Source organism: Scardinius erythrophthalmus (assembly GCF_964197995.2).
Source record: "Scardinius erythrophthalmus genome assembly, chromosome: 25".
Taxonomy (NCBI): Eukaryota; Metazoa; Chordata; class Actinopteri; order Cypriniformes; family Leuciscidae; genus Scardinius; species Scardinius erythrophthalmus.
In genome coordinates, this window is record NC_138245.1 from 20,182,718 (window position 1) to 20,204,602 (window position 21,885).

The 21,885-nt window shown below is 38.5% G+C and overlaps 3 protein-coding genes across 3 annotated transcripts in view; all 3 read right to left on the reverse strand.

Annotated features, from left to right (window-relative positions):
* Nucleotides 1-2,592, reverse strand: part of plekha6 (pleckstrin homology domain containing, family A member 6) — a 112,717-nt gene extending 110,125 nt beyond the window's left edge. Inside the window, exon 1 of the mRNA XM_081358239.1 lies at nucleotides 2,394-2,592. The gene's annotated coding sequence lies outside the window, so the exon portion shown is untranslated. The remainder of the gene's footprint in view (nucleotides 1-2,393) is intronic.
* Nucleotides 2,593-7,490: 4,898 nt separating this feature from the next.
* ppp1r15b (protein phosphatase 1, regulatory subunit 15B) lies at nucleotides 7,491-15,147 on the reverse strand. Its single transcript, XM_081358457.1, has 2 exons — nucleotides 11,471-15,147; nucleotides 7,491-8,895 (listed from the first exon to the last, which is right to left on the reverse strand). The coding sequence occupies exons 1-2, from the start codon at nucleotides 13,241-13,243 to the stop codon at nucleotides 8,704-8,706; spliced, it is 1,965 nt and encodes a 654-aa protein (XP_081214583.1). The 5' UTR covers nucleotides 13,244-15,147; the 3' UTR covers nucleotides 7,491-8,703.
* The window catches only part of pik3c2b (phosphatidylinositol-4-phosphate 3-kinase, catalytic subunit type 2 beta), a 45,378-nt gene continuing 38,639 nt past the window's right edge, over nucleotides 15,147-21,885 (reverse strand). The window contains exons 26-34 of the mRNA XM_081358447.1: nucleotides 21,521-21,677; nucleotides 21,217-21,326; nucleotides 20,931-21,132; nucleotides 20,705-20,832; nucleotides 20,203-20,320; nucleotides 19,234-19,330; nucleotides 18,102-18,208; nucleotides 17,886-18,014; nucleotides 15,147-17,431 (exon numbers count right to left, since the gene is read on the reverse strand). Of these exons, the coding sequence (XP_081214573.1) occupies nucleotides 17,240-17,431; nucleotides 17,886-18,014; nucleotides 18,102-18,208; nucleotides 19,234-19,330; nucleotides 20,203-20,320; nucleotides 20,705-20,832; nucleotides 20,931-21,132; nucleotides 21,217-21,326; nucleotides 21,521-21,677 (1,240 nt within the window). The 3' untranslated portion in view covers nucleotides 15,147-17,239. The remainder of the gene's footprint in view (nucleotides 17,432-17,885; nucleotides 18,015-18,101; nucleotides 18,209-19,233; nucleotides 19,331-20,202; nucleotides 20,321-20,704; nucleotides 20,833-20,930; nucleotides 21,133-21,216; nucleotides 21,327-21,520; nucleotides 21,678-21,885) is intronic.

A 21,885-nucleotide genomic window follows, 5' to 3' on the forward strand; every position in this document is an offset into this window, starting at 1 on the left:
AAACTGAATGTCAGAATGGGAAAGAAAGGTGATTTAAGCAATTTTGAGCGTGGCATGGTTGTTGGTGCCAGACAATCTGCTCAGTTACTGGGATTTTCACGCACAACCATTTCTAGGGTTTACAAAGAATGGTGTGAAAAAGGAAAAACATCCAGTATGCGGCAGTCCTGTGGGCGAAACTGCCTTGTTGATGCTAGAGGTCAGAGGAGAATGGGCCGACTGATTCAAGCTGATAGAAGAGCAACTTTGACTGAAATAACCACTCGTTACAACCGAGGTATGCAGCAAAGCATTTGTGAAGCCACAACATGCACAACCTTGAGGCGGATGGGCTACAACTGCAGAAGACCCCACCGGGTACCACTCATCTCCACTACAAATAGGAAAAAGAGGCTACAATTTGCACAAGCTCACCAAAATTGGACAGTTGAAGACTGGAAAAATGTTGCCTGGTCTGATGAGTCTCGATTTCTGTTGAGACATTCAGATGGTAGAGTCAGAATTTGGCGTAAACAGAATGAGAACATGGATCCATCATGCCTTGTTACCACTGTGCAGGCTGGTGGTGGTGGTGTAATGGTGTGGGGGATGTTTTCTTGGCACACTTTAGGCCCCTTAGTGCCAATTGGGCATCGTTTAAATGCCACGGCCTACCTGAGCATTGTTTCTGACCATGTCCATCCCTTTATGACCACCATGTACCCATCCTCTGATGGCTACTTCCAGCAGGATACTGCACCATGTCACAAAGCTCGAATCATTTCAAATTGGTTTCTTGAACATGACAATGAGTTCACTGTACTAAAATGGCCCCCACAGTCACCAGATCTCAACCCAATAGAACATCTTTGGGATGTGGTGGAACGGGAGCTTCGTGTCCTGGATGTGCATCCCACAAATTTCCATCAACTGCAAGATGCTATCCTATCAATATGGGCCAACATTTCTAAAGAATGCTTTCAGCACCTTGTTGAATCAATGCCACGTAGAATTAAGGCAGTTCTGAAGGCGAAAGGGGGTCAAACACAGTATATATATATATTGGAGCTTTGGAGCTTGACAGCCAAGTCCTTATTCACTTTCATTATATGAAAAAGAGCCACCAGCACATTCTTCAAAATATCTTCTTTTGCATTCCACGGGATAAAGAAAGCCAAACATTTTTGTAACAGCATAAGAGTACATGATTGACTGAATCTTCATTTTTCAGTGAACTATCCCTTTAAGATGCCTCAAAATGTGCAGTATTGGGTTCTCCAGCAGCATGTTCTAGAAGTACCGCATTCCATCACTACTCAGTATTCGCTCTGGGTCTCAGACTATCAGCACTGCATCAGAGAGTGAAGCAAATGCAAACAAGAGAGAAGAGACTGAGACGAGAGAGAGATGCATATGCACAAGCACATTTCCCTCCTTTTTTTTTTTGACAGGTTTCACACAAACCACAACCAGCGTTACCAGCCATCAGCATAGATCCTACATTCTCCAACCAATGAGAAACAGAGACAAAAGTGCATTTCCTTTGCACAAACCAATCACACGGTAGATAAACAGAACAGCGAGAGTGGCAACATAAACAGATACACTGGGACAGAGAGCTAGTGTGCTTCCAGCACAGATGCGTCTTTTTTAGAGGCAAAGCACCGCATTCATCCCTTTTCCACACAAACATACACACACGCTCGCTCATGAAAGGCCTCACAACTCCATTTAAATGGCATTTAATCCAAGAAAACTTGGATTCAAATGGTTAAGCACTAACACGACTTTATATTTGATAAGTGCTTCATATGAAAATCTTTCCTTTAAAGACGTGTCACGTTTATCCGAATCAAGATTGCACAACCCCGGTGGGAGAAATCCATTACACAACCAGGATTTAAACAGGATGCCTGTTGAAGTCAATTGAGTTTATCCTCTCAATCTAAGTGTGGTTCATCCAAATAGCTCAGGTTTGGTTTTAGATTTGATTGGATACTCTGCATGCTGGACGGCACTTGATTGGAACAAACCCTGCATTGAAGGAACAGGCGAACGAGAACGAAAGAGAATGAAAGACAGACAGGTGGCGGCACTCTGGGGGGGGGGGGGGGGGGGGGGGGAGGCTCGAAGCCCATCTGGTGAGACCCAAGCATCTGTAATCACAGACAACACCCCAAAAACCACGAGGATCGGACCAACCAGATCAAAACATTCAGCATTTTGGACAGGATGTACCATCCACATTCAATCATTCAGAGCTATGAAATATTCACTTAAAAACTTCCTATATGAATTAATCATAAGTGTGTGAACATGCTCAAAAAACAGGGGGAAAACAAATGCTACGAAACAGCCCTAACACTGAGACATTTCATGAATAAAATCCCAAATGCACAAATATCAGTACTTACCAGGAAACTGCTATAAGCTCCTTGACAGTGTTTGGATATTCTTATTATGTCCACAAATGAAAATGAAATATAATCATATTTTAAAAATACTAAATAATGAATCAGTTGTAAGCAAAGAAAAGTCGTTCCTGACAACAACTGACAATAGCAACAAAACTAGCTGGTGCAGGCAGTCACGGCGAGATGCTACAATAACAGCATCCCCTTTTCAGGAAAGGATGGATAAAGGAGGGAGTGACAAGCGTACTGGAGAAATGGAGGCAGGAGGGGAGGAGGGGCACTATGGAGCATGCTCGCTGAAAATCCCTGGGTATTTACGCGTCACATGACCTGCTCTGAGCTGTCAATCACCGCTGGTTGGAAAATGAAGGGAGGGAAGGGGCAAGAGAGTGAAGGAGAGATGGATAGGGGGCCATTATGTTGATGGGTACAGTGGGGAGCGGTGGGTGACGCTTTCACAGCTGCTTCTATTTTCCGTTTAATTAAAAAAAGAGGGAGAAGTGAAACTGTAATCTCTCACAAGCCCACCCCCAGGCAAGAAGCCCACCAATGGCACTCGTGTTTCCGGCTTACAGCCTTGGATTAACCCCTTAGAAACTGAGAAACAAGCACATCACCTGCACACACACATTCGGTTTCAATGTTTCATATAGACATAATGATTTTTATACTGTACAAACCGTATATTTTATCCCCTAACCCTAAACCTACCCATCACAGAAAACTTTCTGCATTTTTATTTTTATTTTCAAAAATCATGAGGATGATTTGATTTATCAGCTGCTTTCCTCAAGGGGACCAAAAATTCTGTCCACATAGGGAATATGTGAACCACACATACACACACAGACAGACAGACAGACAGACAGACAGACAGACAGACAGACACAGAGAGAGAGAGAGAGAGAGAGAGAGAGAGAGAGAGAGAGAGAGAGAGAGAGAGAGAGAGAGAGAGAGAGAGAGAGAGAGAGAGAGAGATCTGCATATGGGTAGTTAACAATGTTTCTTTAAATATTAGAATTTTAATCCGTTTTTAATTTTAATCAGAATCTAATGTATAAGGGAGTATATCAATGATTCTTTTATCCTTTTAATTTCTTTTTTGCCTTCATTAGTGCATTTTGAATAGTTTTCTACTTTTTAAAACAGACATATTTATGTATCATCTCTATTAATATGAGCTTAAAAACGTATGTGTGTTTATATATATATATATATATATATACTGTATATATATATATATTGCACATCTGATTTTGTAAATGTAACTCAAGTATATGAAAATAACTTGTTTTCCATATTGCATTACTGCAATAGGCTACGCTACATTAATTGCACTGCATCAAAGTGACAATAAATAGGCTACGTATATAATGTTAGAAAATGATTTCTATTTTTAAATACACGCTGTTCTTTTGAACTTTTTATTCATCAAAGAATAACTGTTAACAATAATCAAATAATAAAATAAACATTGACAAAAGCTTATTGAGCATCAAATCTTAAAGGACCATGTGACACTGAAGACTGGAGTAATGGCTGCTGAAAATTGTGACTGGACCACAAAACCAGTAAGTCGCATGGGTATATTTATGGCAATAGCCAAAAATACATTGTATGGGTCAAAAGTATCATTTTTTCTTTTATGCCAAAAGGATATAAAGTAAAGATCTTTGTTCCATGGAGATATTTAGTAAATTTCCTTCCGTAAACATATAAAACATTTATTTTTGTAAGTGGATGCAGCAAAGTTGCTAACATAAATAGACAACTTTAAAGGCGATTTTCTCAATGTTTCGATTTTTTGCACCCTCAGATTCCAGATTTTCAAATAATTGTATCTCGGCCAAATATTGTCCTATCCTAAATGGAACGCTTATTTGTTCAGCTTCCAGATGATGTAGAAATCTCAATTTAAATGTATTATTTATTTTTTCCCATGTGACTGGTTTTGTGGTCCAAGGTCACAATTTAGCTTTGCCATCACAGGAATAAATAACATTTTGAAATATATTTTAATAGAAAAAAAATCCTGTGTCAGTGGCAGGTGATGGTTCTCAAATTTCATCGGCTGAATCTTCAGCTGGATTTAATCTAATTCTTAACATTCCACAGACTCACGACTTTAGCCGACAGACACACCTCAGAGAGTAGCTCCATAAACACACATCAGTCCACACGCATCAACAGATACAGAAGATTACTGCAATTACATTGTATGTTGCTTCTTGTAGGCCAGACAAGCCTAAACACTTAAAGCAACTGCAATTCTGAAAGAGTCTATTGCAAATACTTGTCTTATTCCAGTAGTAATTCAGAACTGGAACTCAAGTATGGTGATTGATAGTTTAGATAACATTTTATTGTTTCATAAACCATCCAAAACAGCAGCAAATGCTTCTACAAAAATACTATAAAAGTGGTCCTTTGTCACATCTTGTTCTTTTTGAAAACACTTTCATCACTGCTTGTAGACCTAAAACAATTGATATACAGCGGCCTCTAGCGATAAACTGTAAACAGTGTTCTCTATGGACAATTCTACACAGCGCCCTCTAGTGACGAACGGTATACTGTGCCCTCTAATTACATATTGTACACAGCGCCCTCTACTGACTGGTAAAGAAATTTAACCAAAAGCGACCTAAAAAAAAATATTTTTTTTTTCTCTCATATATTTCTGCACACTGTCCTGTCGAGCAAGTCTTCTCTCTAAACATTCAGTCACTAAAACAGTCAAAGAAAAAATAATAGCCCGGAAAAATATAAGCAAATGTACAAAATGTAAATATTGACTTATCCCTATTCTAAATGAAAATAGAAGAAAAGAGACTCCTGTTTGAACAAAGAACCTGTTTGGTATATATATATATATAACTTATATATAAAAAGAGATGAATAGAACAGATGCTGCTATCAAACGTTTGGTGTATTGTCACGGTCAATGTTTGTCTTGGCAATGGGGGAAAATGCATTTTAGTTTGGTTTATCCTTTGACGTATAGGACTATTGGCTGGTCACTTAGCCTACAGTATTTTTAAACTGGATAAAGTAAATACCATGACTAATGAGTCATCGATGCTCATAAGCCTACCATTTCTGCAAAGCCGTTCCCACATTCCTGTTAGTTTACTTTCAAATAATCCGCAGTTCTACTGCAAACTCTCCTTGTAAACACTTTAAATAACTCTAGAGAGCTCGCACACTTCTCATTGTCGTGCCAATACACCAACATAGAGCTAATAAAGACTCAAAACTAAAGGCTACTATTCTACGTTTTCCTCATTGTAAAATATAGGACTATGTCATATCTGCTCATTGAAATACCAAATAATAACAACAACAAAAAAAGTAAATACGCGACGCCATAGGCTACTTATTTATATAACTGTTAGGCCTAACGGAACAAGAAAGAGCCTAAAATCGAGAAGGGTTTATGAATAACTTATCTTGAGACATTCCTGACAGATTGCACATCCCATTATCCAAAGAACTAGAATCAGTTGTCATGTGGATGAAATTATGGCGTCTTCATAACATTATTCCGTCGAGTAGCTACAATCCACAACATGATCAGGACTCAGTGCTGAATGATGATGTCGAGATTGGAATACTAGCAAACCACAGCACTTCTGACTACTGTGCACTATCCTGCCAACTACTTTAGTCGCCTACGTGAAAGTAAACTGTGAAACAGTAGGCATTATTCACAATCCAAGTTAAACAGTATGCTAGCCTACTTTGTCACATGGATGCACAGAAATAAAAGTGGTAATCTTAAATCCAGTTTTGTAGAAAAACGTCTCAACGTGTGACAATCAAATAATGAGGCATACATAATGGCTTATATAACAAGTCAAATATAAATCAGTTCAGGCATAACAGGAAATGGAAGGTCAAGCACTTTGCATTGTAGGATTTAGTGTTGTACAAAGTAATAGCAGGATGCTTTTTCATACTGTAATAGCAGCTTTCACAGCAATAAAGTTCCATTTTCTATTAGTCTAAAGACCAACACACATATCAGAGGTGGACAGTAACAAAGTACATGTAGCTTAATTAAGTACACTTTTTGAGTAGGCCTATCTGTACTTTACTTGAGTATTATTTTTTCTGGAAACTTTTTACTTTAACTTCACTACATTTGAAAGACAAATATCGTACTTTTTACTCCACTACATTTTTATCAAGGTCCTTGAGTAGAAAGTTAACGTCAGTCAGTGGATGATTTTTGTTGCAGGGGTTGCATTTTGGTTGGAAATTAAAGTCGGGTTGACGTCAGAACCCGATGTCAGATTGACGTTAACATCCAACGTCGGAGAGACGTTGGATTTTGGTTGGAAATGAAAGTCGGGTTGACATCAGAACATTTTCAACCACAATAACGTCTGTGCTACGATGGAGATTAATGTCAATCTGACGTTGGATTCTGACATCAACCGATTTCCATTTTTAACGTTGGGTTTGGTCTTCTAAATGCGAATTTTGTCATTGTTTTGGAGCACACTAGCTTTTTAGATAACAGTAAGGGTATCATATTCATACTAACAGCCAAAAAACTTTAAATAGGGCACTATTTGAGGGAACAGCCATTTGGGTGTCCGAAACCATTGTGGACATTATTGAGTGTGCACTTATTCAATCTCACATTCAATCCCACTACTGGAACTGTGTTACAGAAATAAATTTAATTTTGATATGAGGATACGTAGGCAGGCTCAGAGGCATAAGGTACTGTAAGTATTACATACAAAAATGCAACAATAATAAAACAATGCATTGACATTTACTTTTGATACTTAAGTACTTTTAAAAACGAGTATGAGTAAAAAATAGGTCTTAACTTTTACTTGTAACGGAGTAATATTTGACCAGTAGGCTACTATCTGTACTTTCACTCAAATAAGGAAGTTGTGTGCTTTGTCCACATCTGCATGTAATGTTTTAATTGTATAACTTTTTCTTTCAAAATGTATGTTACCTCTTTGAAAATAAACAGGTTGTGCCAAGGTATACCAAAGTTTTTGTGATGCAGTATAGTGCAAAAAAAAAAAAAAAAAAAAAAAAAAATACAACATTATGAGTACACAAAAGTCATTTTTTTCTGCAGTACTTTTTATTGATTGTTAATTAAATTATGACTAGTCTTTCGTCACAAACCCCATAACATATGCTGAAATGCTAAAATGTATTACAAAAATAAAATGCTTTTATGTTAATTATACTGATTAACAAATTACCTTTATGCTTCAACATCAAGCATATTATATATCAGATCAAAACCATGCATTTTGTCCCTGCATTTCACCTTTATAGTCAACATTTTACTATGTTAGTCACAGCTGCCACAGTTCAAAGCACAGAGAAAAACCCCATTACACGACAGCGATTTCCACAGATTAAGTCAAATGGTTGTGTCCAATAAATAGTGATGGGGAAAAGAACATCTTTCCATTTAGGATCATGCAAATACATTGCACTAAGGCCCACGTCCATATATCTTTACTCAAACACAGGAACAGACACTGATAAAAGCATTGCTCAGCTCCGGCAAAATACCACTAGGTTTAATGTGGGTAATGAGTGCGATTACTCTGGGGGATTGTTCACCCGGTGCGCCCCTGTAGCATCAAACACTGAGGCCTGGCTTCATGATCCTTTGCAGAGCAGAAGAACGTTATCTTTGGCTTTGAGTTTGTAAGAAGGCCTGCAAGACGAAAACAACAGGGATCGGAAAGCTAACCACTTTCCCTCCAGAATACTTTTGCACTAATACAGTCCTAAGAGAAAGATGAACATCAATTTAGTGTCGCCTCATGAAGTTAGTGCACTTGTGTGTATTGTTCGTGCATCACTCAACCAAGTCAAGTAAATCATTAAATCAATTTTCCAATAGGCATGAGAAAAAACTCTGAAGTAGATAAAATTGTAATTTTGAAACTTTTAGTGTTCAGCACTGAGTGGGAATCCTGCCATTAAACAGATGTGTAGTTCCTCTTTGTTTTTCTCCTTAAAATGAAACTATTGTAATAAGGGCTAGAAAGGACAGTGTGACTTGTATGAAAGAAAAACCAAAACAAACTGCATATTTCTGAAAATCCACACGACACTCAGCGCAAAACATTTCAGCACGACTCGAGTTGACTTTCCCTGGCAGGAACCATTGAGTTCCTTGGATTTGTGACTTGTGAGCCCTTTGAACATTTAAGGGCCTCCTGATGCCCTGAATTAAACTATTGATATATATAGATATATATTATTTCTTATTCATTGTTTACACTTACTGCCAAACAACAAACAAAGCTTTTGATTAGCTAGTACTGTAGAGTCTTTGAAAAATGTCCAGGCGGAAAGTAGGAGAAAGGCAGTAGCTGATAGTCTCTTCAACTTCCTGTACACGGCGTTGAAAACGACAGCGGTCCCGGGCGATTTCCTCCCAGGGCCCATGGCGGTCCTCATCGCTGCTGGCATAGAACTCCTCGACCTCTTCCATAAATGTCACCTGTGAAAGGAATAAACAAAAAAAATGAGTATAATAAAATGTCATCTATTGTTCAACAAGTTGTTACACATTATATAAGTAAAGCATTTCTGTGTCATTAAAACCTGGCATCCCATGAGCATTCTCTACATTCTTGAAAGCAAATGTGCGTCAGTAACTAATAAACTAAAGGAAAAATTTGCAATTTAGACCCAATGCTCTTATTTCTGCTCCCTTTTCAGACTCATCACTTCACTGTTGCCAAGTAACACGAGATTGTGCTTAAACTGTTGAGAATTGAGATATAATGTGAGTGATGTCACTAGGCAGCATTTTAAGACATCATAGTGATTGTTCCTAACACATGTGAGTGGTTGGGAGTGCCATAACCCTCAGACTAAAGCTAATGACTCTGACTAGCGTGATGACAGAGTCATGAAATGCTGCACGCTATAAAGTGATAATGAGTAATGGGCAGCGCACGAACTCAGTCTCCCTGGAGACAGCAAAATGGAACCATTGCATCAGATCATCACAGGCAGAGGAGGGGGAATTTTTTTTTAAAAATGATCTTGCATGGCTTTACATCATTTTCTCAAGCTAGCCTATGTTCCCATATTGACAAAGAAAGGAAATAAGGCAGAATAATAGCGCGAAAGAAGATTAAGTGTTGCTAGTACCATTCATCGTATACAATAAAATATCACGCATTTACCTAAATGCTCTATTGTTGGTCTGATGAGGACATAAACTATTATTCCGAATATATGAAAGGCACAATTCATCCTGTATTCTCTTACTATATATTCTTATTTTAAAACTATCTTGGCAAAACTATAATAAGGTTCAATTTATAAATATTGGCTAATGCATCAGGTGTCAAGAAATAACAATGGGCAATTTCTTATTCCAGGTTTATGTTAATATAAAATAATTATTGTTCATTGTTAATTCAATGTTGACAATTTTTCCTAGAAATGTTAAAAATCAATTGTGTAATTACCATTCAAAAGCCTGGGGTCTGAAAGTTTTTTTTAAATAAATGGCCTGTGCTCACTAAAGGTGATGATACACGGGGCAACTTTTTGAGCAATGTTGCCATCGGCGGGAAACCAGGAGAGAAAGAGGGTCCATGACCGATCTAAAGCATCCAGATCGAAATTTGTTGCTCATTCTCAGTGGGAAAGTGCCCAAGCAACATCGCTCTGAAACATTGCTCAAAAAAGTTGCCCCGCGTATCATAACCTTAAGGCTGCATTTATTTGTACAAAGAGTAATATTGATAAATATTATTACAATTTAAAATAACGGTTTTCTATTTTTATATATTTAATTTTTGTATTTATTTATATGATGGCAAAGTTAAAATTTTAGCAGCCATTACCCCATTCTTCAGTGTAACATGATCATTCAAATCATTTAAATATGCAGATTTACTGTTCATGAAACATTTGTTATTATTATCATCATCAATGTTGACAGCTGATGCTTTTTAGGATCACTTAATGAATATAAAGTTCAAAAGAACAGCATTAAATCTTTTCTAACAACGTAAAAGTCTTCACTGTAACTACTGATTCATTGTGTCCTTGACAAATAAAAATATTAACACACTACCGTTCAAAATTTTGGGGTTGGTAAAATGTTTTTGAAGGAAGTCTCTTATGTGCGCTTAACGGTTGTATTTATTGATTAAAAAATACAATAAAAACAGTAATATTGTGAAATATTATTACAATTTAAAATAACTATGCTGTTTAGATAATAAGAAATGTTTCTTGAGCAGCAAATCAGCATATTAGAATGATTTCTAATGGATCATGTGACACTAAAGACTGCAATGATGCTGAAAATTCTTTGCAATCACAGGAATTACATTTCTAAATATATTAAAATAGAACAGTTATTTTAATTGTAATAATATCACAAATTTATTGTTTTACTGTATTTTTTATCAAATAAACGCAGCAGTGGTAAGCAAAAGAGACTTCTTTCCAAAACATAGAAATCAATATTAACTTAGATTAATAAATGTTATAAAAAATCCATCCATACCTAATGCATTAAGCAATGTTAACTAATTAACCTTATTATAAAGTGTTACCACTTTATTTTACCTACCAGTGTTAAAGTCCCTTGTACCACTGCTGCAAGCACCTCAATTTCCTCCAGGGGGGTCAATAAAGTCTTATCTTATCTAAAACAACTATGTTACATATTAAAAAAAAAAAAAGGTTGGCATGTTGGCTGTTTAAAATTAACTTTCCTAAGGAAATTGCTTCCTCAATTAGCAAAAATTAACTTTTACTAAAAATTAACCAGGATTTGATGAAGCATGTGTAATGATTTTAAACTTTTGGTGAACTTAAAGTGAGTCTATGACTATAAACAAAACTACCGAAAAACTACTCTTCTAACAACGGCATGAGTCAAAGTTGTTACTGTCTCCATCTGATTCATTCTTCAATTCCAGACACATTAAGTGTTCTTAAGCCAACCACACCACCTCGCACTTTGTAAGCAAACAAAATGTACAGAAAGATAATTACATAAGATGGAATGTGATAATGCAATAAGGGGTCAATGTTATACAAACCTTCCTCAGCTGAACAACTGTGGCACTGCTCGAGCATGGCAAAGGGGAGATCTCTGAGAATCCGCTGTCCAGCCTCTCCTCAGCCTCCTCTCTCTTGTAGCGTGGCGTTCCAGATGCTTTCTCCTTGCAGCAGACTTTGAGGGTTTTCTGAGTCTGCATGGAGGCCTGGAAGTTGAAGAGGCTGTAGGGGTCTGATGAACAGCTAAAAGAGTTCCACAGTCTCTGATTCTCTTCCTCATCCATCTCACAGGTGTCTTCACTCGACTCGTTCTCAGAGAGCGAGGGCGACGACGGAGGCGGAGAATGCTGGGAGGACATAGGCGCTGGTGGAGACTCGGAGACCGAGGAGTCTGTGGTCGCAGGGCTTGGCTTGGAGGCTGTCCTTAAAGGAGCTCTGAAGTTCCTCGGGTTATAAGGATCTCCGTTTTGGCACAGAGAATTCCACAGCCTCTCGGTCTCGGAGTCGGCCTCCTCTCCATCCGAGTCTTCCTCAGATTCATCGTCGCTGTCATCCAGGTCCTCAGACTCTGAGAAGTGGGATGAGCCTTCACTGTCAAAGCCATCATCGTCATTACTGTCCCAATCACCATCATCCTCCGATTCAGATTCGCCACTGCAAGGGCTGCCCATGATGTAAGCAATGACCTTGTTCTGACATTGAGGCGTGGCCAAAAACGGCCCGTTTTCAGCAGCCGGAACTGTTTTTGCGGTCTTCTCAGAGTCCTCTTTTTCACTTTCCTTAATTTCTTCCTCACAAATGACAGGTTCACTATGACACTCACTCTCTGTAGTGCTACTCTGAGATGGGTTGTCTTCGGCTGTTTCCGACACCTCCTGTTCCTTGGAAAACAGCTTCATGTGAAGTTTACTATTTGAGTGTTCTTCCTCCAAGCTGGAGTAGCCATTATCTTGGTCAGGGGTCAGAACTGCCACCTCATTATAGGCTCTACTACAAACTAGTAGTTGCTGCTTAACATCTAGTGGAAGCTGGTATGAGTTGAGGAGGGATTCTGGTTTGGGCATGTGCAGGCTTGCATTGTGGGTCAGCTCTTTGGAGCACAAGGGACCAGTGCTTTCGTTGTGCATTGATGGCCCATCATTGCTACATAAACACAGTTCGTTCGTCATGGCAACGGTCGCCGGCGAGCGGCTCTGACAATAGCCGACACTGTGATGTTCTCCACAATGCTGCCAGCTCGTGTCAGTCTCTTTTCTGCTTTGTGCTACATTTAGCAGCAAGTTTTGAGGTTTGTCGTCAGCCTCCCCAAATCCACCCCACCACCAGCTGTTAGTGGGTCGCACGGAAGCCGTATCCGGGCACAAATCGCATCCGCTTTCTGGTTTTGCGCGTCTTTTTTCAGGAGTGTTCATTAACACCTGGCTGAGCAAGTTTCTCGCCGTTCCGAGGTATCCAATCGATGCCTGCTTTTGAAGATTGAAATCTTTCTGGGAGGTGTTCTGAATTCCCAGTTCGCTCAACGAATCGTGCGTGAACCAGACTAGAGTCCCCCGATCTCTGGAGGACGCATGCGCCGCGTTTTCATGCTGGCAGTGGAGATATTCAACTCTCAAAGGGGTCAGAGAGTTTCCAATATCTAGATTTGACTTCATTTCAAATGAAGTCTGGGTTCTTCCCGGGAAATATCTCTGCAGGAGAGACCACGCAGGCCTGGAGACCAGCGAGAACACGCTTATCCACGAGCTGTCAGTAGGCTCGTCACCGCCACGCGCGGGCCGCGTGTCCCCTTGAGGAAAGTGTTCATGTGTGCTCATACTTCTGAAAAATATGAAATGCGCTGAACTACATAAACTTAACGAAAATAGAACAAACTAACAAATTAAGTTACTTCCTTAAGAAGTGGCTCGTTTAACACACTGTTTAGACTTCATTTGCATAAAAGTGCTCCGGCTTCGAATGTCGTTTAAATGTCTCTGAATGATGATAATATACAGAACAATTTCTAATACAACATAAATATGGCCTTATAAGGCTTAAGTTAGCTGGCTAACGCAGCTAGTACCAAGCTTTAATGTATGGCTAAATGTTAGCTACGAAAAACTAAAACGCTCCGTTTTCTCATTTCTTTCAGCCCTTAACACCATCCATGAGTACAGATAAATATTCTCCGGGGTAAATGAAAAAGTCCATGTCGTTTAGACTGTGTTGAGTCCACACCGGCTCACGCGAATAGCTTCGGCGTCCATATTGACCGCAGTGTTAACGCCAACTGTGCCGTCCTGAGGAAAATAACACCAATTATTTCGGTTTGAAGGGACTGTAGAAGCAGCAGAAGGAAAGGAAAGGCAGTTTGAGGTGGTGTAAGAGTAAGATAGGCTGGTATACTCCAAAGGAAAGCTTGAAACAAAAGCCATTTTGACGTTTGAGTGGAAGCAAAGCGAGCGTCGGTTCTTCAACTGTCAGTCTTCTGTCACCTCAATCGAGCCCGGCTGCCGCGTTTTTCGAAAGAAAATACTGTAAGTTGTAGGAGAAAAAACGGCAGTAACATCAAAATCGAGTCAAAGCGGTGTCCTTACAAGTTACAAAACAAGTGGTTTCACTTTTAGTTCGTTTTAAATAGAAATACTTGGTATTCAGACTCGTTGACGTCGCCGTTTTGTTCCCTAGCCGCTGAGCTAAAGCGGAGAGATTTCATCAGAAAAGCTGTAAGGGAGTGTCTCTAATTTTCAGTAGCATTACCGTGCGCTTAGGGACTGTGGTAAAATTCTGATCTCACGTGGTACATTGATGCGTGTGTTATATAAGATGTTCAGTGCATGCCCCGCAATGCACGGCAACACATACATAAATCCCTCAGGATATTCTAAATCTTTAATGCAAGTGCTTCTAGTAGTTCGACTGATCTATTCGAAGTCCAGTGATAGTTTCAGCATGAATTTGACAGATCTATTTGTGCCTTGGTGTAAAGGCTTTTTTGGTGAACTTGCCTGTGCAGAATCCCTCAACCACAACTAATGCATCATGAGGAAATGACTGCTGATGCTAAATGAAAACGCATATTTTTTTCGTTTTCTTTTGTGATTTTCACTAAATAATATGTGGACAGTTGGGACACATAAGCCAGTCTTTATTAAAGCAATATCGCATGTTTTTTCCCCCATTCCCTGCTCTTGTATCTGCAATCCTGGAGCGTAAGAGGGAATCAAAAACGTAACTCTGGTCTAATTTATAGGTCTGTACTTTATTCAGGTTTTCCTATCTATTTGATGTGAAAAAAAACTGAATTTTATTCCCAGATTGTCCCAATTAAACCCAGTCTCAATGGAATGTTTTAATTTGTTACATTAACATGGATGAATAAGAAATGTCATCAGAATTCTCTGGAGTATCAGAATAATGAGTAATGTGGAAGAACATAGACTGTTCAGACAGGCAATTAAAGCCTTTATGATAAACCCCAGTCTGATGTAATCATTGCTTCAGTGTGATGACAGACTAAACAGCATATGGGATAAAGTCACAAGCGTCTCAGTAAAGTGGATTGTTGTGGTCAGTCGTGCACAACTGAGATTCAACATGGAATCCATGTGAATGTGCATCTAAACAAGACTTGCACAAGTTTCATCATTTCACATTGATCATTGCACCATCTTTGTAGAGGTTTATGTGGTCCAACAAATGCAAACTAGCCAGGGCAAGAAACACACAGTATTCAAGTCGGTTTCCTTGTGCATTTATTAAGTGCAAATAAATTTTAAAAACATGGTTTGAAATTAGAAGAGAAACAATTTTCCTAGAAATGGAAAAATGGAATAAAGCCCATTTATAATCCATAAATCACATCAAAATTAGATTCTCAGCATTTACATATGTCAACCCTATTGATTTTATGCTCACATTCTCTTTAGTTATTAAAATAAGGGTCACAGATGTTATAAAAGTTCTATACCTTTAAACCCAATCTTTTCTGCACATTCACAACAAAAAGATTTTCAAAACAAAACGCTCAGGTTTCCATTATAGAGTTGGCATGCAATCGTACAATCATTTCCCATTAGGTTAAACCTCACACAGTAGTGCCCTTTGGAAAAAAACACACATAATCATTCATTTGAAAGAAAGTTCAATACTTTGAAAAAAAAAAAAAAAAAGAAAGTACTTCATTTCTGAAATTGAGCTGGTTTCTCAGGTTAGAAAAAGCCATGGAACAACAGGGACTACATTGACCTGGATAATCATATCCACGTTTGCTTAAGGCTACTGGATTGTTAGAGCACCTCGACATACAGGGTTGCACTTTCAACTTGTATGTAATTGATTTAAAGATATCAATTCAATGAAGATTGAAAACAGTTCCTGTCATTATGCATTCTCAAAAACTTCATAGTTTTCCTATTTTATTATTTTACACACACTAAATGCCGATTGGTTAAACTGGATAATTTTATGAGAATCAGATTAAACACAAATTTAAGGAAATTTCCAATTACTTAATTTTCCCTTCCAACCTTACTGTGAGCTATAATGCATTTCTTCTCAAATCAAACTGAGTGCAAAGTAAAGCAAGTCGGAATGCAAAATCTTTAAGCAAGTTTCCCAGAAAAAAAAAAAATCTACTGTGGTATATTTAGCATTTAATTTACATGCAGTTTTACATAAAAAGGAGGAACGGAAATACTGACAGAACTAGTCTAAAGTTTTAATTTCACTCCCCCTTTGAAAAAAAAGGGGGGAAAAATAAATTAACCAATAAAACTTGGAAAAATATGAGGTCAATGTACTTGACAAACAAATGCAAAAAATGCAATATTTATCCAGTAGCAAATTTTACAGCATGCAAATCAACCATTTTCAAATAGAATTTCCCTTGTGTAGGTTATGTTTATATATCAAGGTAAAATCATCGACCCTGAAGTAAAGTCCCTTTGAAAGCCTTTTCTGTATAAAAAGTTGTGCCATCATTTCAGAAAGAAACAAATGTTAGTGGTTTATGTAAAGAAATAATCCATATTCCTCAGGGTTTGTCTCTGTTGTTCAATATACTCACATGCAATTCATCTTTTCGTTTTTATGCACCTATTTTACATGATCAAAAATCTACATTCACTCTGTTCTCTGTGTGTCATTTCCACTGCAGTGGTTATATGAAGCAAGTTAATTCCACCATGGTTTCAAGCCTAAGACTATCAAGTGTTCATCCCTTTTTTTAAATGATCAGGTAAATGCCACAGGCAATGTGAAATTACCCAACTTAACAGTACAAAAGCGGCCCTCACTATTAATTTTTAGGTAAATCTGCAAAATCTGATACAAAGAGGCATAACTAAATGTCACAAGACACAACAAAGCTCAAAATTGAGCCACAATAGAGAAACATCTTAAAAAGAAAATAACTTAAATTTCCATTAGCATCCTCAAGAAAACAAAACAGGGCATTAAAGTTTCATGGACAGCAATTTTCCAGAAATCCCCCAAAAATATGGCGCATGGAAGTCATTTCATCTTTAAATATTCTTTTTGCCAATCCTTGTCACCAAATGGTTTTTGTCCCATAGTGTTACCAAGAACCGCTTCTGGTTCACATGGTGCACGGTACCCCACCAGAACAGTATCAAGTGATGACACTCCATCACCGAATCTACACACCTCCTGGGTAGGAGAATCAACAAACACAACCCCCCACTGGGGGAAACAGCCTTCTGAGCAGCTGGGCATCTCCAACTCCCGACCCATAAGCAAAGACAGACACAAACACATGCACACTGAAATACACAAGTGAAATCCTTCACTTCTGGGCATCCATACAAGCGCTAACGGTTTATGTCGGAGCCTCTGGTGCCAAGCTGGTGCCAGTCCACCATGCGATGGCCTGGGATGAGGTCTTTCAATTGGATGATGGTTTCACCCAGTAGGGTGTTGTCCCAGAATGCTCCCTCATTCAGTACCCGCAGGTGAATGGTTCTCTGCTGCAAATCACCACGTGGGATCTTATCATACACCAGCTGAAATGGAGACAAAGGGATGTCATTCAGGAAAATTCAGAAAAGTAAAGTGCAACAGTGCCCACCCACTTTTTCCATGGCCTTGGTTCCGGAAGTTTTAAAATTAAAAATAAGTCTTCATTGTAGAGTTGTAAGGCATGAACCAAACCAACCAGCTACAAGGTAAATCAAAACTACATTAAAAAAAAAAAAAAAAAAAAAAAAAAAAGACAAAAAAAGGTACAAGATTGAACGATGGAGAAATAGAAAATTGATTTAAAGAAAAACAGTAAAGAACTAAAAAAAACACTTCACATATTCAACAACATACTATCGATTAACAACCAAAAAACTTATAAAACTATACAAAAAGGTTTGTAAGTTATAGTTAAAAATAACTTCCGCTTTGTAGAATGATTTTTACTTGAGCCCAACTGTTACACTCTAGTATCATCCAATAGTGATGTTTTCTCACCATCTCATTGTAAGTGGGGTTGCATGTTCGCCGGGCTGCCTTGGTCTTTCTTTTGCTAGTTTTCTGAGGGTCTGGGAGGAGGTACAATTTGACGTATGGATCAGGATCTGTTCCCTCCTGCAAAGGTTGCTGAAGAAAAGTTTAAAACGCATTGGTGAGTGCAAACTCAACATTTGTATGTGCTTTATGTGCATATGATTAATGGCAGACACTCACCAAGCCTCTGATGTGCATCACCATAATGAAAAGCTTGTCGCTCTTGTACAGAATCGAGAGCTTCACTTCACCTGCCACTGTACCGGGCACAGGAGCCCAGGACACATCTGGGAAGGAGGAACTGGATTTAGTGCGGAAAGGTGTGTGTGTACGTATCTGGCTTGCCAGGTATACTTAAGGTGAATTAAGTAAATAATCTAATTGGATTTCCAGAGCTTGAACCTGTTGAGCAAAGACCTTTATCACAAATCAGATAAGGTAACCCACCAGATGTTATGGCTGCCACAGTGCAGCTTTTACTCATGATGACTTTCAATATTTAACTAGTTATGATAAACTCTCAGGGTTTGATCTATGAAAGTGTTTACAAAGTGTCTGATGCAGGCCCGGCGTCAGAAGAGGAGGAGGAGGGGGAGGAGGAGGAGGAGGAGGAGGAGGAGGAGGAGGAGGGGGAGGGGGAGGGGGAGGGGGAGGGGGATCAGATTTCATTTTGGTCGCTGTCCCCACGGAGAAATACAAATGCCTGGTTATTTTCCATAGACAAGCAAATAAGATGATTCCCTCGCAAGGGACTACTTTCCTAAATATAAAAGGCAGATATACAGTATAATTTTTATGAATAAACTCCCATTTTTGCTGTGCGAGCAAACAGCAAGATTTTATAAAAACGATATGCTGTTCACAAAATTAAATAATTGGCTTTTAATATTGTGATTGTATCCAAAATAATATTAATTCAAATAATATCTTGCACATCTTTTTTTTATATTTTATTAATTTTTTAAATTTTAAGCATACTGTTAGCTGTATAAAGCTTAAGAGCAATGTCCTCAGTTTCAAAATCCCTTGTGTCAGAGTGCATAAAGTTTTGTGATTGCAGGCACATTAAACTAGTAGTTAAAGATAAAACCCTGGATAAGCACTGGGTGTGTCACTTAGTCACCTTCACATGGACTGCAGCTGATTGGCCCAAATAGACATTTCCTTTACACTAACTTATGATGATTTGCTGTGATAGCAGGATGAACTGCATGAACTTTGAATCCATCATATACAAAAGCATGAGTAAGTAGAGGGATTCATAAGAAGTGTATGTGGATGTGTAGAAGACAAATAAGGAAAACAAATATACCTGCTGGTTTATTATGGAGTGCATTAACAACAGTTCCTACACTTCCTGCCCGCTCATCTCTTGGTAGAGGGTGAAAGAAGGTGTAGATCAGATCACACTGAAAGAAGAGAGGGTAAACTGCAGTTAACTCATAAGCAGGTGTACAGTCACAGCAAAAGTATGGATGTTATGCGATCTGGTTACATTCTTGAGATGCACCCTAAAGTACAGTACAGCACAGCACAGGAAGCATGAAAGCGTTGCACGGTCTGGCCGTCAATAAGCCTGTGGGTGGACGGTTTCACAGAACATGGCTGATTTCCAAGAAACGTGCCAGTTAAAGTGAAACCACTTTCAATAATTACTGCAAGCTGCCCACATTTCTATTTACTATTATTATTCAGGAAATAAAATAATGGTGGTGTGGTTGGTGAATGTAAACATGTATTTAACATAAAACTTTTATTTTCATTTGCACTACTGTTTTAAAGTTTGGAATATCAGTGCGATTACGCAAGGATGAATTCAATTGATCAAAAGTGAATGAAGGCATTTTTAATGTTACAAAAGATGTCCATTTTAAATAATTAAAATAATTTTAAATAAACTAATTCTATTCAAAGAATCCTGGAGAATTATATATATATATATTTCTTAAGCATCAAATCAGTACATTAGAATGATTACTGAAGGATCATGTGACACTGAAGACTGGAGTAATGATGCTGAACATTCAGCTTTGCCATCACAGGAATATGACATTTTAAAGTTTTACAATTTAAAATAACTTATTTTTAATATATTTCATAGTGTGTGAAAATATGTACCGCAGTGCAAAAAACACAAAATGTACCGCAGTGCAAAAACAATATACAAATCTGAGATATAAAATAACTATATACACCACCCCCAAAGTTTTGAATCATAGTGTACATGGATTGTGAGGGGAAGAATTATAAAATATAAAGACAATAGTGGGTCAAAGGTTACCTGTGCCACCTCTTGAGCAGCATGGATCAAATGCCAAACATATCCATTTAGCTCCTCTTTCCTTCTGTCTGCCAGGGCCTCTCCTCGAGACCGACCAATCACAAAGCGGCTGGGGAAGCTGTGGAAACATTACATTGTGAGGGGTGTGCAATTAAATGAAGAGCACTAATACTTATGGCATATGTTACCACAAAATACATCCCGAAGGGGAGATCAGGGTCCTGTACACCACTCTGAGGAGCTTTTTTTTTGCGATAGAAATTGACGTCTGATCAAAATGTCTAGCAGTACAGAGAAGAAATGTACTATGACCAGCTTTCATTTGGTTTCATAACTTATCGCAGATTTCAAACTAAATATATCCACTGATAACAAAAATCTGCATTAGTTCCCACCACAGTCAGTAATTTTTCAAATCACTCAAGGTCAAGGTGTATGATGTGTATTTAGTGAGCTTTTGATTTCATATAATTCACATTTTTGTCAGGTTTTAAAATTGTACCTGGGTAGTTTTGAGGACGGGAAGATGAGCTGCAGTTTACTGTGAAGTTCATGGAACTCCTCGAAGGTCCTCTGGACTAAAGTTGTTGTCCCCGGTTGACCTTCCCGCTCCACTTTTACAACATAAGACTGCATGAAGGCGTAAATAAGTGAACATGAAGATCTGTATAAATGATTATAATGTACTTAAAATGCATTATGGCTAAATTTAAATGCAGTAGACTTACGTAGCCTTTGCTTGGAGTAAAGGTTTTGATGTGTTTGCAAACAAACAGGCTCCGAATGACACCGTCATTCTTAAAAGTGTAGACGCGTGGAGCAAATGATAGAACGGGACGCTCCTCGGAGGATGCAAACTTCATTTGGGCCAGGTTATGGATGAAGAAGTTGAGTTTGGTAGCCACACTGCCAAGACTTGACTCGATCAGCCTAGAAGAGGGGACAAGGTTAAGATGAAGGCTATACAAGACAAATGGATTCAAAGGACAATGGCAATAACTTGTAAGCTCTCACCTGGTGAAGTGCATGGTGGCATCTGCTTCTGATTCATGTGGTCTCAGAGCATCATAGACATATTTCAGATCATCCACATCAGACAGCTCTGGTATCCCACTGGACAGCATCTGCATACAAACACACAGGGGTTACTAAGAGTCTTTCATTGTTAGACCAGAAGAATACAATGCATTCAAATAACAGGTAAACGATAAAGCAAGCAAGAGAACATTACTTTACCTGAACTGTATGTGAATGTGAATGCATTCAACTAAAACAAAATGTGGGAGACATCGGTATGTGGAGTTATCTGGGAACTCACCAGGCCAAGCAGGTTCAGAAACAGATGTGCGTGTTTCCTAATGAGATTGTAGGCCTCACAGCACAAGTCCACAAAATCATGGAAGCGGCTTGATGGCTTGTCACCTCCATTGATGACGTATGCCATGTCAGACGTAAACACGAAAGGAGCCCGGTCGCTGTAAGAAAACAAAACAAAAACAGGACGATTACAATCTGTGATAACAGTTACTATCAACAGCCCAGATCTGGTTTAGCTCAAAAACATTCTTATAAAATTGATAGTTCCAGTCCTTGACTCTGACTGGTTGAGCACGCAGTGTTTGAGCTGTTGTACAAACATCTGTGACCTCTGCTTAATGTCTTGCCTAACAATGCTACTTAGCT

Excerpts from the sequence above, each read along its gene's own strand:
- ppp1r15b (XM_081358457.1), bottom strand. The coding sequence starts at position 13,243 with ATGAGCACACATGAACACTTTCCTCAAGGGGACACGCGGCCCGCGCGT. Across the intron at positions 8,896-11,470 it reads CAGTTGTTCAGCTGAGGAAG|GTGACATTTATGGAAGAGGT; the intron begins GTTTGTATAACA and ends TTCCTTTCACAG.